Source organism: Engystomops pustulosus, chromosome 2 (genome assembly GCF_040894005.1).
Source record: "Engystomops pustulosus chromosome 2, aEngPut4.maternal, whole genome shotgun sequence".
Lineage (NCBI taxonomy): Eukaryota > Metazoa > Chordata > Amphibia > Anura > Leptodactylidae > Engystomops > Engystomops pustulosus.
The window spans coordinates 136,339,860-136,356,517 of NC_092412.1; the positions used below are offsets into that span (position 1 = coordinate 136,339,860).

Sequence of the window (16,658 nt, forward strand, 5' to 3'; positions counted from 1 at the left end):
ACTCACCTATCCCCATTCCCTAGCAGTTCTCATCTTCTCTTCTTCCTCTATTGTTGCTGTTTTCCGTGATGCCAGCAGATGGCAGATGATCTCCTCACATCACACCTGCCAGCCTCTTCTGCATTCAGCTGCAGCATGGGAACAGTGATCCTGCAGAGAGATGAAGACTCTCTGCCTCATCATCTTAACTAGTGTCTGGAGAGGTTAGGCAGAGTCATTGAACACTAGGTGGTGGCAGTGGACTGAGCCATCAAATGTCGGGGACCCACCAATGGTTTCACCATTACACCAGTGGGCCAGTCCGACCCTCCCTGAAGGTCTCAAAGAAGGCAAAGATACATATTCATGCAGAGACATGTCTAATAGAAGAGATTTATTGAGAAGCGGCAAACCACTTTAACTGTTATTACCTGTTAAACTGCTTTATCTCGGCATGAATGTCCATCACACACACAATGTAAACAGAATGCTTGCAATGATGTTGGCTTCACAAGATAAAAGGATTTTATATCTTCAAGAAGACTGTCTATTTTGTTGATATGTTTATTTAAGGAAATATTTCTATTCCCCGTGATATTAGAATTTTTAGAGTGTGTTCCTGTCCACTCTGATAGTGTTCAGTTAGCGCTGATATTGTCAGATGCAAAGACACACCCTCCTTACCAGGTAACACCCAGATGTCCACCTATTCATAAACAACTGAAGAATGGCACAATACAGATGAGTGCATGCTGTCACACAGTCTGCACATCAGTGAGGAAAACAGACATGTGAACCGACCCATAGAAATCAATGGGTCAGTATGCCCTATCTGCAAAAAAAAAATGGACCGTCTGAATGAGCCCCTAGAACAGGAGTGTTCTGCAAAGATTTGTTTCTGAATATTTTCATGGCTATGTGTGATTGTACAGGGGGCACTGTTTTCTATAATACAGGTGATTCATTTGGATGGATCTGATTTTGAGGACAGTGCCTTAGTCATTCCTATATATTTGTAACCTACACCTCTCTCCACATGCAATGGCAGGATGAAAGAAATATTTATTATTACAGCATAATGTGTACTTGATAAAAGTCCCCCCAGACCATAGCCTCACTTACCAAGAGACCTGAGAGGGTAAGGAGTGTATCATTTCCTCTATGATGTATGCATTAGACGGCGTGTGCAGACCATATGTGTTGGAATTCACTATATTTGCCTGGCGTTGCTCTTATGTGTTCAGGGCACACAGTCATTTCTCGTCTTTGTGATTCTGTGGGGAGCTGGAATCTTGGTTGCCAGAGCAACACAAGGATGTAAGTGGCATTGGGAGAGATGGGGGGGGGGCTGAGAACCTGCATCTAACTAAGTTTGGGAGGGTTCCAGGAGGTGACAGGACCACCCAGTAGCAAAATAATGATAACTGTGTGATATCTGGCTTGCTGCTTCCTCCTTACCTCATACCCTTCCAGAACTTGTGTGGGATGCAGTCACTGATTCCCCTACCAGGATGAGATGCCTACAAGCACTTCTAATTTTCCTTTTTAGTCCAATAATGAAGGAGTAAAATTATCATAGTGAGTCGTGTTTGTTATGAAACAATACCGTGTGACACATTAAATTATTAATAATTACAGTCTTCAGCCTGATCTGCTAAAATACAGGATAGCTAGTCGGAGCATATTATTTTTACAAGGCGATTTCAGGGACCTGTGGGGAGGGATTCAGAAGATTTTCTTCAAAACATCTGAAAATTTTCATGTAATAGGAAAGTTCTTTACTTCATGATTTAAGACCAACAAGCCCTGAAGTGATTGAGTGAGCTTATATTATAAAGATCTGCATGGATTCTATATTAGGTATCTTTATTAAGCGTTTCACTGATAAATACTGCTTCCCTATACTGTGCATGGACCCATTTTTCATCAAATTGGAACGGGAGTGAGAAAAATTGTACATACCTAACTTGTGATGTCAAAAATGGCCCAATGGAAAACTGTGAAATGGAGTAAGTTTGCTTTTAATAATAAATTGTTCTATCGTGTCACAATGCTTGGGGTACATTTACAAAGTAAAGAAGACATTACAGAGCAATAACATGGCCAGATGGGACAATAGGAATGAGAGCCTTGCTCATAAGACCTTACAATCTATGGGGGACATTTGTCAGCACCAGTTTTTTGGCATACAAATCTTGAAATAATCGTAAATAATTGCTAAATGCCAGTAATTGTGATTATTTTTCCCTTCCCACCATCTCCACGGCAAGTGGTTTGTGGAGGGGGCATGAGGGGGCATGAAGGAGGCACTCGTTAACAGTTGGAATCAGTTAGTCAATACTCAACTTACATGGTTAATGTTTAAGTGATAAATTTACAATAATAATAATAATAATAATAATAATAATAATAATAATAATAAGGCTTTTTATCACCATTATAATACAATAACCATTTTATTTAGATAGAGCTTAAAAAATAGGTATTATAATACAACCTTAGAACTATAACTTTAATACACTGCAATTATGCAAAACACTATGTGGAAAAAAAACTGTTTTCAACAAAAATGAACTGAATAATATGTGTATGGTGAGTTTATGAATTTGTTCTTAAAAACAGTATGGCCTCCATCAGATCCTCATTCATAGATGACCTTAGGTCTAACCTAATTATTTGAAGGCTCTCCGCACAGATTTGGATGGGTGGCAATGTAGTAGCATCTTCCGAATAAAGAACAGTTGCCTTATGAACAATCAATTTTGATGAATCAATATCAGGTTTTTTTTCTGGAAACGGCTCATTAAGTCTTTTACGTCATAATCTTGCATTCTAGCAGTGCTTGATAACATGAAGGTTTCGCTTCTATATCTATAGTACTTTTTCATGTGTGTTTCTGTATTTCTGAAATTGAGATGTTAGAAAATAGTTTTTTCCTTATATTCTATGTAATTGTATAGATTCCATCAGAGCAGTTAATCTCTACAAACATGAACTCAGAGGAAAAGTAAACTAAACATAAAGCCGTAAACAGAGCAAACATACAGTGGACGATCCTTCCTTCATCCAGTTTTCCTGATCACTCTAGCAGTACTAAGCTAAATGCAGAACCCTCGGATCTGTATGGTAGGAGCTTCACAACTGAGCATGAGTGCATCTATATTCATCTCAAATAAAAGATCAAGAATAGAACAGACATGTATAGGGCATTCCATAATTTCCACAAATTCTGATGAAAAAAATATTCAGTACATACTGCATTGAACTAATTGTATCAATTTATTATTTTTGGAGTCGGAGTCAGTTCATTTAATTGTGACTCCACCAAAATGGTTTTCGACTCCATGACTCCAACTCCACAGCCCTGTCACTAAGGCATGCAAACATTCACAGCTGAATGTTCATAGGTTTTAATACGAAACTAGGCAAGGTTTGCCCAGCAGTGCAAACTGAGATTCCTGATGTATCCACTGTGTGGGTGGCACCACCGTGTGGGGGGGCGCATGAATAATCATATGCCGATGGATGATAAATTCCCCCCTTTGTTCCTTTTTTTAATCTATGGAAGTATGATAATTGACACTAGTTTTAGTGTCTCATCGCCTCTGGAACAATGACCCTGTAGTCCAGTTTGTTGTTATGGGCAGTAATAAGCTTTCCATTATATACTTGTTTAAAACTTTTCCTCATTGTCTGTGCTCTGTGCACTCAATTTATGTCCTTGAGAGTACCTAAGGTGAAAAGATGTATTTCACCTCAGTACAGAGAGAAATCTCAAACTCTTACAGATCCGGAGCAGCGTGTTTTTAGCTTCATCTTCCCAGTGGAAGACGTACCATGCATATTTAATCATGCAGGCATTATACCCAGAAGAGGAAATGATTCATGTTTTGCACCAGAAAACATACATCTAGGGCCCTGTCTTGAAGGCTGTACATTGAAGACTAGAATTTAAAGTGAGGTACATGAATTGTGTTCTTTATTTGTGCATCTAACTTTTAGCTAATTAGCTTTCATCCAGGAGGGGGCAGATTTACTCAATCATGCAGGGCTTAGCAAGCAGGGCTCAGTGGCTCAGATGCATTATTGAGGGGGATCTATCCAAATTAGTGTTATTTATCTTATGATGGCAAGCTCAATTTCATCAACATTTCTAAAGTATGTAATGGAGAGCTGGATAGAAACACTTTAATGTGTCAAACCAGCTAAAGATAAAAAAAAAAGATAATTGAAAACGGCATTAAACCCCCTATAGATTATTAGACAGCGTAACCTAGAACTGACTTGTATAACTATTGCACACAGAATTATTTTAGACATTGTATGGTAATATTACGTGGCATCTTGGGTGTAGACTTATATAAAAGGTAGTTTATTTGGGTTATTTTGGTAATATTTCAGGGTAGTGTGCTATTGTTACAATATTTACTATACGGTTTGTAGCAGCCTTTATTCCTACATTCTCCCAAAATGCTAGTAATGTTAAAGGTGTATTCCCACTTCAGAAAATTAATGTTATTGTTAGAATGATGAAAAATTATACCATTTTCCAATATACTTTCTGTATCAATTCCTCTTTGTTTTCTAGATCTCTGCTTGCTGCCATTATATAGAAAGCTTTATTGTTTATTTCCAGTGGACAGAAATCTGACCATGGTCACACAAGTCCTCGTCTCGTTGTGTATCACACAGCTCTGATTACTCTCTATGATACTAATGAGCCGCACACCTGTGTGACCATGGTCAGATTTATGTCCCCTGGAAGTAAACATAGGAGCTTTCTATAGAATGACAGCAAGCAGGGATCTAGAAAACAGTTAGGAATTGAAATATAAAGTATATTGGAAAATTGTATAATTTTTCCTCATACAAACAGTAACATTAATTTGCCAAAGTGGGAATACCCCTTCAATAGGTTGTGTTTACGGTGAATAATATTGTGCAGTCTTTTTCAAACATATGCATGTTTATTTCTCCACTCATTGTCCAGAACTTAAAGGGGTTGTCCACTTAAGCATTTAATTGATTATGTTTGTTTTAAGAAAAGATAGTTTTCCAATGTACGTTCTGTATCAATTCATAACGTTTTGCTCTCTCTGCTTGTTGTCATTCGATAGGAAGCTTCATTGTTTACTTCTTGTGGATAATTACCACTCCCTGGTGATGTGATGTCACACAGGTGCACGACTCATTATAACACACAGCTCTGATTATATTCTTTGATAAAATGAGCAGTGCACCTGTGTGAAATCACATGAGCATGGACTGGATTTTAACCACAGGAAGTAAACGATGGAGTATCCTGTTGAATGACAGCAAGCAGAGATCTAGAAAACTGTGAGGAATTGATACAGTAAATATATTGGAAAATTGTATAACTTTTCATTACACAAACAAAATCAATAATTTACTAAAGAGGACAAACCCTTTTACAGTAAAGAATGTGCGAGGGTCTAGAGAACACTTCATGGCAGTTTCAAAAAGCCATATAGGGCATTGCGGATCAATTGTATTAGCCACTTTACATCATGTTTGGGGGATCAAGATATTAGGTAACTTACCAATATACATTAAATGTTCTGCACTGCTTTCCTGAAATGTAAAGTGAAGCCCTTGGTCCAGAAATGTCTTTTTCCTCATCAGTCAGGCATTCCTGTATTTAAAATGGCAGCAGATGGAGGGTCATGTGATCTCTAAATGTCCATGACCAATCTACAATCCAGGACCTCAAGCTTGTATTCATGAATACTATTGTAAGGTCCTGGAAAGTAGATTGGTCATGAACAGTTACAGATAACATGTTGCCATTTTATGGACTGAATGGCAGCTGATGAGGTAAAAGACGTTTCTTAATCAGGGGCCTTTCTGTGAATAGATATTTAATATCTAGCCTTCCACAGTTCATATTGCTCTATATAAAACAGTTGTAGTCATTAGACAGGACCTATGTGGGAGTGCAGGGAGAGATAAGTGTTTTTATTATTTTTTTTAATGAGTACTACATTTTATATTTTAATCCGGGGGATCGAAGGGCCTTATTTAATTTTAATGGAGGAGGGTGACATATGCATTGTATTGGAAGTGGGGAACTTAACTTTGTTTAAAATTTTCTTAATTAAGTTTTTAATTAGTCCTTAATAATAGGACATAAAAGGAAAATAAAAATTAAGAAAAAAGGGGTAACCTATGTCAAAATGCTAGATTGTACTCAGCCCCTCATTGTCAGGCTCTTCTATATTTTCTGTTTTGTGTTGCATTCAAGCAAACAAGTTCTTTTTTTGTAATTCAACTGCTTTCCATATGTTTTTGATGTGTTTTGCCTGTAATATTAAGATTTTATTGATGTAATGAGCCCCAATGTTACAGGTACTTGAGACGTGGGTCAGGGTCACACAAGTGCCCCTCTCCTTCCTCCAGCGCCCTGCTGTTTCAACTCACCTGTCCCCATGCATCCCCGCCTGATAGGGCACACATGCACCGGCTCCTGAAGATTTAAAGGGCCAGCGCACCATTGGTTGGTGCTGGCTATTCCCCGGATTCCTAATAAGCCAGCCTCTTCCTGCACCCCCGCCAGATCTTTAAGCCTCACAGCCTTAGAGAAAGCTTATCTGATTCCCTGTGCTAGTATTCTGAATTCCCATTGTGACCCTGGTTGTTGACTTTGATCCTGTGCTGCTCGTCCTGAACTTCCGCTACGTCCCCGACTCTGATCCTGTGCTGCCTGCCTCGACCTCCTACGTGTCCCTGACCACGATCTTGCCTTACGACTTGTTGCTACGCCTTGGCAGCCACCGCGAAAAAGTAGCTCCTGTGGAATGACCTGTTGGTACCACGCCGCAGCAAGTCCAACCAGCTTTGCGGCGGGCTCTGATGAAAACCGGGTGCCACTTAGACTCCGCTCCCAGGTTTCGGCTTACGTCATTGTCCAGGGTGGTCCAGGGGGTCCACTACCCCTGGTGCCTGACACCCAAAAGTTGTAGACATGGGGACATTCCCAAAATACATGTGGTAAATTACCTATTTGTCCACACTCCCTCCAACAACAATCTGCAACAATGGGAAACATCTTGGGCAATTTTTAAAAGGTGTTATAAATAATACGCTTCATAGGTGTTTGTGGATGATGCTTTGATTGTGAGAGTGAATCCTTTGGTTCATTGTTTTAATGACTATTCCAAATTAAGGTCTTTTTCCCATTCAACAATGTCCGCTGAGTAGGATAAAATAGGGTAGTAGGCCTTAGTGAAGACATAGATTTGTTCCTTGTGCAATTTATGTTTAAGAATAATGTCTGAAAAGCAGCATGATGACCCATCCGAATATAGGTCATTCATGTATTTTGGTCCAGCTGATAACCACAATCTCAATTCAAGGACTGGTAATTTCGACTCTAGTAGCTCCAAAGGGACAGTTGAAGGCCTGTATGGTATAATAAGTGATCGAGAGTGCTGGCCAATGTTTGAGTGTGGTCAATACAGTAGATAAGGGGAAATATTTTGGTTCAAATCTAAATGGCTTGATAATAAGATTGCAGGTATATGTGGGCAATTGAACACAGATCTTTCTATCTGTGCCCGTGTCATTTGGATGAGCATTGTCCCCCGTTCAAAAATGACCACTTTGGGAAAATGTATTACATTTGGGTGACTATGGTCCCAAGCCAATTTCTGGAAAGGGATATTGGGCCATATTCAAGCTCTGTGTTTAGACACTTATCAAATATGTATTTAGGTATGTTAATTGGTTTTGTTTGGATATAGTATTATATTTTAGTTCGGATCAACATCTTATATATGGCCACCCTGCCACTAAATTTATTTTAATACAGTTAAAGTAGTTGTCTTGGATGGGAATTTTCAATTTTTATTGGCCCCACTTAAGAAAATATCAAACACTCACACCCATACTAACTTATTTTGGGTTTCCTGGCTTTAGTGTAATAAAGGCTGTAGTTAGGAAATACCGGTCACTGGTTCAGCAGTCATATATTTCATGAGGGACCAGGAAGCAAAAATCAGTGAGACACCAGAGTGTGTCAAAAAGTCAGTGGCAGGAGATTGGTAAGCGTTGGGATTTATAGGTGTATTGTAAATTAAGAATTATTCTTGTTATTATTATTATATAGCATGCAGAATTTGTTGTTGTTAGAGAGCTCTATTAGGCTGAATTCACACAAACGTATGCCTGTCTGGCCGTGACCCGGCGGGCATATGTTCACCGTGATGGATGGGAGGATTGGTGACCCCTCCCCTCTCAATAGTGATGCACGGCGCACGGCTTGAATAGGAAATTACCTATCTTTTCCCCGTGTACAGAGTGGTGCGGTGCCGCACGTGTACTGCACCATATCGCTCCATGCGCCCATTGCTGGACTATGGGGGACATATATACAGCCGCAAGCTTTGTTTTTGATTGAGAACTGTTCTGTTTGAGTTGTTTCAGTATGCCAGCTAATTTTTTAGAGATTTAATACTTTCCATTCTGACACAATGGAGAAGATTTATTAGAAGTGTCTGAGAGCAAAATTGTTCTAGTTGCTCATGGCAACCAATCAGAGCTCATTTTCCTACATCTGTTTATAAAATGAAAGTTGATTGGTTGCCAGGGGTAACTAGATCAGTTTTGCTTTCAGACACATGTGACAAATCTCCCCACATGTCTCTCACTGTAGCTCAATTGAATTTTAGAACTCTTATGACACTTTCCAGATTAAAATACATTGTTTGATTATGTTATGCCCTATTCCAGAGTTTTCTTTCTTTCTTTGTAGTACAATGTCCTTGTAGAAATTTGTGGTAACTCCCAAAGTAAGGTTCATGTGTGGTTGTCATCAACTGCATCTATTATGCATCTATTATAAGGAATGTTACAGTAGAGGCACCTATTTTCTTTTCAAGGTCATTACATACTGACCTTAAGTATTTAAGGTTACTTAAGTTTCATGTTCCATTTTTATAAGTCTCTAATCATAGAATGCTAAAATTACAGGTACATTTACTGCAAACTGAACTACAGTTCTACAAACTGTGAATATAGTTATGAGTTTTACATGAATCATATTATTGTTAATCACTGTACTTTGTTCCATTTCAAGGTGAAGATGAACAGGAAGAGAATCAAAAAGTCAAAACCCAGAGGCCACGATCTGCAGATGAGCCTGCTGTATACATGGCACAGACAGGTGAGATATAGTCTATAGAGTCCAATTTTATTATATGTGTTGTACATTTGTCAACACAATACTACATTCTTGTTGTGATCCAAGATATATGAAATTAAAAAGCGATGTGAATCCAACCTTTAGATAAAGATGCTGTCCACTTATGTTAATAATATAATAACAACCTCCCAAGGAAGCAATGGTCATTTCATCTATTTCAACAAAACAAATGTATTAACCAAGACTTGTCTTAATCTATCTCCACTGAAAAATAAAGATACGTAGTATCTCATGGGATGTTCACCATATTTAGTTGGTCCAGATTTAAGTTAATGCAGTTTCCAGCAAAATTTGAATATTAAACAATTCCCTTGATTCAGACTATTGTTACCTATGGTTCATGTATTTTCTCAGGCAAGATGGCTGCTTCTGAAATATACAGGCAGTCCCCGGGTTACATACAAGATAGGGACTGTAGGTTTGTTCTTAAGTTGAATTTGTATGTAAGTCGAAACTGTATATTTTATCATTGTAGTTCCCGGCAATTTTTTTTTTTTTGCCCCAGTGACAATTGGAGTTTCAAATTTTTTTGCTCTAATAGGACCAAGAATTATCAATAAAGCATCATTACAGACACCTTACAGCTGATCATTGCAATCTGGGACTATTTTAAAGCATCCAGAGAGCTTCAGCAGAGGTCACAGTGGGCAGAGGGGTCCGTCTGTAACTATGGGTTGTCTGTAAGTCGGGTGTCCTTAAGTAGGGGACCGCCTGTATAGAGAAAATACAATTTAAAATATGTACAAGAAATCTTCCAAATAATGTATTTTACTATATATGCTTTATACAGGCAGTCCCCTGGTTTTGTAGACAATAGGTTCTAGAGCAGTGGTGGCCAACCTATGGCAAGGGTGCCAGAGGCGGCACTCCAAGCTATTTCTGTGGTCACCCGGGCCATCGCCCCAGCACACAAGACAGGACTCAAAGAATTTTCCTGCAGTTCCAAGCAACTTGGAAGCCAAGATGCTGCTTTCAGTGTTATTTTAAAGTGACTATCTTGGCTACTTGGGACTGTAGGAGGAGGGAGAATGTGTAGACAGGGCCGAATTATCTCTGAAGGACTTCCTGCTGGCACCATGATTCTCTTTGTACAGAGGGACACTGGAAAAAAAGCTGCAATGATGCAAATTTTCCCTCCTTCTTTCTACTGTGTTGGTTTCCTCAGGAGGCCAGTATGATTGAACATTGTTGAAGAACAGGCAGCAATAAGTTACTGCTTTAATTTTTGGTTGTCACCTCGCGAAAAATGAGGGTTTGGGGTTGCAGTTGGGCACTCGGTCGCTAAAAGATTCGCCATCACTGTTCTAGAGGTTTGTTCTTAAGTTGAATTTGTATGTAACCGTACAACTATACGGAACCGTATATTTTAGAATTTTTTTGGTCTCTGTGACAGCTGGATTTAAAAAATTTTGGATTGTCATATGACCTAGGACTAACAATAAAGCTTCATTGCAGACACCTGTGATAACTGTTATAGCTGTTTATTATAGCCTAAGGCAAAAGTACAATAAATTACCAATGTTCAGAGATATGTTTGTAACTATGGGTCGTCTGTAAGTTGGGTGTTCTTAAGTAGGGGCCTGGCATATAGATATATCTGTATCTAGATAGATAGATAAATAGATAGATAGAGACAAAGGAAAAAAGGCAGCACACCAGATTGTTGTGAAAAATACCTTAGTGGATTTATTCCATGTGAAAGAGCAATGTTTCGGCTCTAAACAGTGAGCCTTTCTCAAGATGAATATCCATGATTGTGTACAGATATATAAACAAAATGGAGGAGGTCATGTGATCATTATTGACCAATACAGACAAAGTGCAGATAGATAGATAGATAAATAAATAGATTTGGCAAGCTCTGTGTAGTGCTGCAAAATCTGTGTGGGCTATATAAATAAAGGAAATATTATTAATATGTGTATATATTGTAAATTAGTAAGGCTAAGGAATACATTAGATTATTCTTTAAGGAAAAAAAGGTAAAGAAAGATGTAATGGTGAGTAATAAAACCTAGAATTGGTGACAAATAAAAGACCTTGAAGGAGGACATCATGTAATATACATCCATACTCTATCACATTGTAAAATTTTCTCCTTGTCTATGCAGATATTTTTGATCAGTAATTCATGAGATTCAGCGATTACACATATACTGCAGTATAAGCTATGTTGCCGATTAATTTTGACATAGGCTCTCCTGTTTATGGAAATTGATTTGAGGTTATTACAGCTACAGTACTACCTGTTACATAGTGATGAGGTCCTGCTCACCGCTTACCTGCCTATCTCCTTGCATAAAACAATGACACAACTCCTTCTTACCACCTTCCCTGCCATGTCTTTCCACTTTTATTTTATCTTTCCTTTCCACCTATTGCTCCTATGATAAATTTTTTACCTTTTTAGAAAAGTATTGTTTTAAGTGCATGCTGGCATACTTTTATATAGTTAACACATATCATTAATTCAATTAAACAAGGAAAGATGGTAATGACCCTGAGTAATTGTGTATTATAATCTTGAACTGTATTCACTATTCAGCTGCCTGCAGAACTAAAATTGCTTTGCTTATTGTCATGCACTGATGAAAGAGACATCTTTACACCAGGCACGGAACAGTTGTCTAATATAGGAAGAACCTTTTGCCGGCAGGATCAGGAAAATATTGTAACTCCAAATGATTGCAATAGGTACTGCTATATTACCTATCCACAAAATGTAAACTCCATAAAAAATGAACGTGTCTTTGGAGCATGATATAGCTTTTTCTAACATATTATTCTACACAAGCTGTTAGGCATAATTTTCATGTCTCATGTTAAACCAATAGAAAATTGCATCAACCTGTAAGTATCAAACAATAGGTTGGCGCACTGGTATATCAGGAGTTTATAGGAAATCTACCATCATTCATTCATAAGTGTCCCTGGTTTGACATGCTTGATTTTGATGGTAGATTTCCTTTAAGGGTGTGAGTGACAGTAAAACCAGGCAGCGTTAGAAAGTACAGGGGTGGTAATTACCTGAGGCCATAAAGCCTTGGTATGTTTAAGCATTTAACAATCCAGAAATGTGCTGCTGACCTTTTGTTGCTGATTGAACATGAAGTTGAAATGTGTTCAGGTCAAATATCTCATTATATTGTATAAGCCATGTTGGGTTTCCTAACCCACAAAACTAAAGGTCATGTGCTCACCTTTCAGTTCTCATATGATAGCAGTCATGATCCCACTGTGAAAAAAGACTATGAGGTGTAAGCTTACACAATGGAGGGCAGAGGCAGAACTACCGCTGTAGCAGCCGCTATGGGGCCCACACAGTTAGGGGAGCCCACAAGCTCGGGGGCAGAGTTAACAGCAGGGGAGAGGCTGACCATTCAGCAGATAATAAAGTGAATAACTGCCTGGCTGCATGCAGAGCACAGTACTAGGGGCCTAGCAGAGCCCCTGCATGCAGCCAGACAGTTATTTGCAGGTATTACCTTGTGCATGCTCACACTCTTCATGAAGCAGTACTGAAGACTCCTGCACACTACCTTCCCCACGCACCATCCTATGTCTGTGTCTATGCCCCAGTAAGCCTTTCCCTCCCCATGTTGTAGTCAGAAGGAGGGGGGGGGGGGTGAAAAGGAAAGCATGGAAAGAGACTGAACTGGGACTGAAAGACACATTGAGGACCCATGGCCTCTCTCCTCCAAGGTATGTGTACTTCATCGATGTCCAGCTGCTTTAACTTGTGCTGTGCCTCCCCAACAGTAAGTCCCCATTTACCTGGATGGAATTATAAAGAATGGCCCTTGATAATCTCCTGATCGTGTTCTGCCTGCTTTGAAGTAGGTAGATGTGTAAATGTTAATGTATGTAAAGTTTAGTGTTAGGAAACACAGAATTAAAAAGTGTAGTAGTCCTGCTGAAGGCATTTCTTCAGAGGAGACAGATGTCAGTATATGGCATCTATCTGTGCCCTCCACTCAATGTACACCTTGGGTGATTCCTCAGTTATGTAACTGTCCTTATATAGAGACATCCTGTACATCTGCTGCTGATGTTTGATCCTTCTCTCGCTTTCGGAGGAGAGGTTCTGAACTGGGGTATTTGATTCCATGGGCATACAGTGGATACGCTGTAAGGATATGTTGGTAGTCCCATTGTTATCATAATCTTCCCATTGTGAAGTCACACTAATCACAGCTGTAATATAATAAGCTATGTACCACTCTGACATCACATGACCATAGACAGATTTTTATCCACTGGGAGTAAATAATGAATGACTGCAAGCAAAGGTCTTGAGAGCATGAAAACTTGATACAGAAAATTTATATTATCAAATTATTATCAAACAATACCAATTTCTGAAGGGGGCATTATGTTACATGGTGCCTCTAAGGGTATGATGTTAATTAATAAAATTCATTTTAATAGAGGTCTTACTTTACATCGTGTTGGCCTGTTTATTTGCACACCACAGTTTGGGAAGCCCTTGCCAAAATTTTGCTATGGGGCCCAATCCATTCTAGTTACGCAACTGATGGAGGGATTTGTCATATGACTAAATTTAAAGTTATATTTGCTTAATACCTTACTAGTACAGCCATTGTTTGAGACATACTGTAGACAATTAAAGACAATTCTTAAAATTTTATTTCACCCACCTAATGGAGTAATGTTGGTAGTACACAAATCATTTTGATTCCACAAACCCACTCTGGTCTGAGGGCTAATCCTCTTGATGTATACGGCGGATCAAGGGGGTGGGGGTCGCCTTATGATAAATCTCTCCCACAGAGCGATTTTGTCAAACAAAACTCACTGGTTTTCCTCCATTCCAGCCATTGTAATTTTTTACTATACTGATTTCTGCTTCAAATCCTAAAGAGATTTCCACAGCAGAGTAGACATGTTCCAGAAAAGTTCACATGTACATTGTAGGCCACTATATCACTATAATTCATGTTGAACAGGCAGTCTGATTTTTATAACATCATCTGGTGTAGAGCAGTGATTCTCAACCAGTGATACGTATACTCAATGCAACCTCAAGTGTCCAACTGCATGTTTGTTAGCTTGTTTGTTGGCTTCTGTATACATGTATGGGCTCCTGGCCAGTGCCGCTATTGCTGTAACATTGTTAATTCCATGGCATGTGTTACTAGTCCTGATCCCTGATGAGCCAGTATAATTCTGGCGAAACGTGTAGGACAGACTATTAAATATGATGACGCTAGGCAGGATACCTGAGGGGAATGTGAATGTGATCAATAAGAAATAGTCAATATCTTTACGTAGGGCTAGTGCGCAATAAAAACCCATATCCACATGAGAGATAGACAGAGCGCTAAGGCTGTGGTGCTAACGTAGTCTTGTGTTCATGAGTGGGATTGGACAGTTATTAAGTAGGACCATCTATTGGATTATTAGAGCTCTTTACATGTCTGTTTATTTTCACTGGAAGCTTCATTTAGGACTCACTCAGACGGTTGTTTTTGACATCGCTTTGCTATTTTTTTTCCATTGATTGGGTCTGTTTACATGTACGTTTTTTGGCATGTATTCGTTGACCGATAGAAAAAACTAGCAGCGGCACTATTTATTTCTTACATGTGGAGCATAGATCTCCATAAAAGTCAATGGATCAGATAAAAAATTAACGGTCCATGTATAACTCAAATGTTGTTAGGCAACCAACTAGGCAGGGCAGGAAGAAGATTAGAAACCCATTTTTACGGATCTGAAAAAATGGATGCGGATACAATACAGACTGCACAGACATCACATGACTGCATTTTTGTGGACATGCAACCAGTATGCCAGTCTAACTGAGTATTTCTGACTTCTCTAATGCCTTACTGAACCATCGTTTTAAATGTCCCCTACTTAAGAACATAGTGACAAACGGACCTCTGGAGGTTGGTAATTTACTGTACTTTAGCCTTAGGCTACAATAAACAGTTATCAAAGGTGTCTGCAGTTAAGCTTTATTATTAATCCTGGTTCTTATGATAACCCACATGTTTTAAAATCCAATTGTTACAGAGACCAAAAAATATTTTGGGCGGAGTTACAATGATAAAATATACAGTTCCAACTTACATACAAATTCAACTTCAGAACAAACCTAGAGAACCTATCTTGTACGTAACCCGGGGACTGCCTGTACCTTTTCACTTTTCTTTTTTTTTTTTTTCACTGATCAGTTGTCCTCGGAAAATAATTAAAGGGTGAAAAGGGACATTGAAAAGAATGGTTTCGTAAGGCAGGAAGAGAAAACAACCAAGGGTACAAGCCCTTTCATAATAAGAAACGTTAAAACAGTGTCATTACTGAAAAAACTATTTCTTTAAGGTATTTCAAGGCAAAAGAAATACTGTGAATATAGGATATTATTCACCTGTTTTTCCCCCATTATTCCAGCAGTCTGGAGACTGATTTGGCAAGCTCTGTGTAGGGATGCTTAATCTGTGTGTGCTATATAAATAAAGGAATTATTACTATTATTATTATAATTATAATGTTGGTACGGTCATCATTATGTTAGTGTAAAATAAAGGAAATATGACAGCAGGTACAGGTTGAGCTTGTTTACTGGCTCTTACTACAAACTACACGGGTGCAGTAGACACAGAACTAAGGAAGTATTATGACCTGTTGCAGAATGTCTTAAATTTTTAAGAGGCAAGAAAACAATGGAAAAATGGTTGGGAAGATGCCCAATTTGTATGACATTTTTCTCAGGACTTTCAGAACTGGTGGTGTTTTAGACAAAACAGGGAATAACAAATTTCAAGAGTCAGTATTGTCAGAGTCTTGTCAGTATCACTATTAAAGAAAATTGTTCTGACACAGCACATCTGTATATGATAGATTTTAGGTTTTCCATCATTTTATAAATCACATGCCACAGTTTTCACTGCTGGTTACTGCTTCTTTATGACTTGTTCTGTATTTTCTGTAATTGACAACCCATATTCTCTTCCTTTAAGTACAACAGGTTGTAACTTTATAGATGGAGCATTTGAACCTTTCCAAACATAGCTGTTGTCTCCTCTGTACAACTTCTTCTATGTCAATAATTGTATACATGAACAATGCTGGGTGCTGCTGGGCCGGTGTAGTTATGAAAAAAGGTGCCCCAGCAGTTAGGGTCACGCTTTTTGCGCACCATAAGTTAACTTGCATAGATAAATTCAGAGCAATCTTGACATTGACAGATCACTAGAAAAAAAATCAAAAGACATGTCTAGAAAGAATGGCTGATTTAACTGGGGTGATGTAGAGGGTACGATTAAGCAGTTTGGTCATGATGGGCCAATGATGTGGTCATGGTGCAGAGCAAAATTAACAAACTGATCCATTCTTTTTAATGGTGGTTTTGCAACCTGCACAACGAAGGCAGCTGTTAAATTGAATCATTCAATTAATAATAAGTTTGTTGATGAATTATTGGAAAACTGTG

General features: G+C 38.6%; 1 protein-coding gene across 9 annotated transcripts in view; it reads left to right on the top strand.

Annotated features, from left to right (window-relative positions):
• The window catches only part of ADGRB2 (adhesion G protein-coupled receptor B2), a 300,446-nt gene that overhangs the window by 190,267 nt on the left and 93,521 nt on the right, over nucleotides 1–16,658 (top strand). For all 9 annotated transcript variants that reach the window (XM_072136618.1, XM_072136615.1, XM_072136617.1 and 6 more), the window contains one exon: nucleotides 9,074–9,160. In XM_072136618.1, coding sequence (XP_071992719.1) covers nucleotides 9,074–9,160 — 87 coding nt within the window. The remainder of the gene's footprint in view (nucleotides 1–9,073; nucleotides 9,161–16,658) is intronic.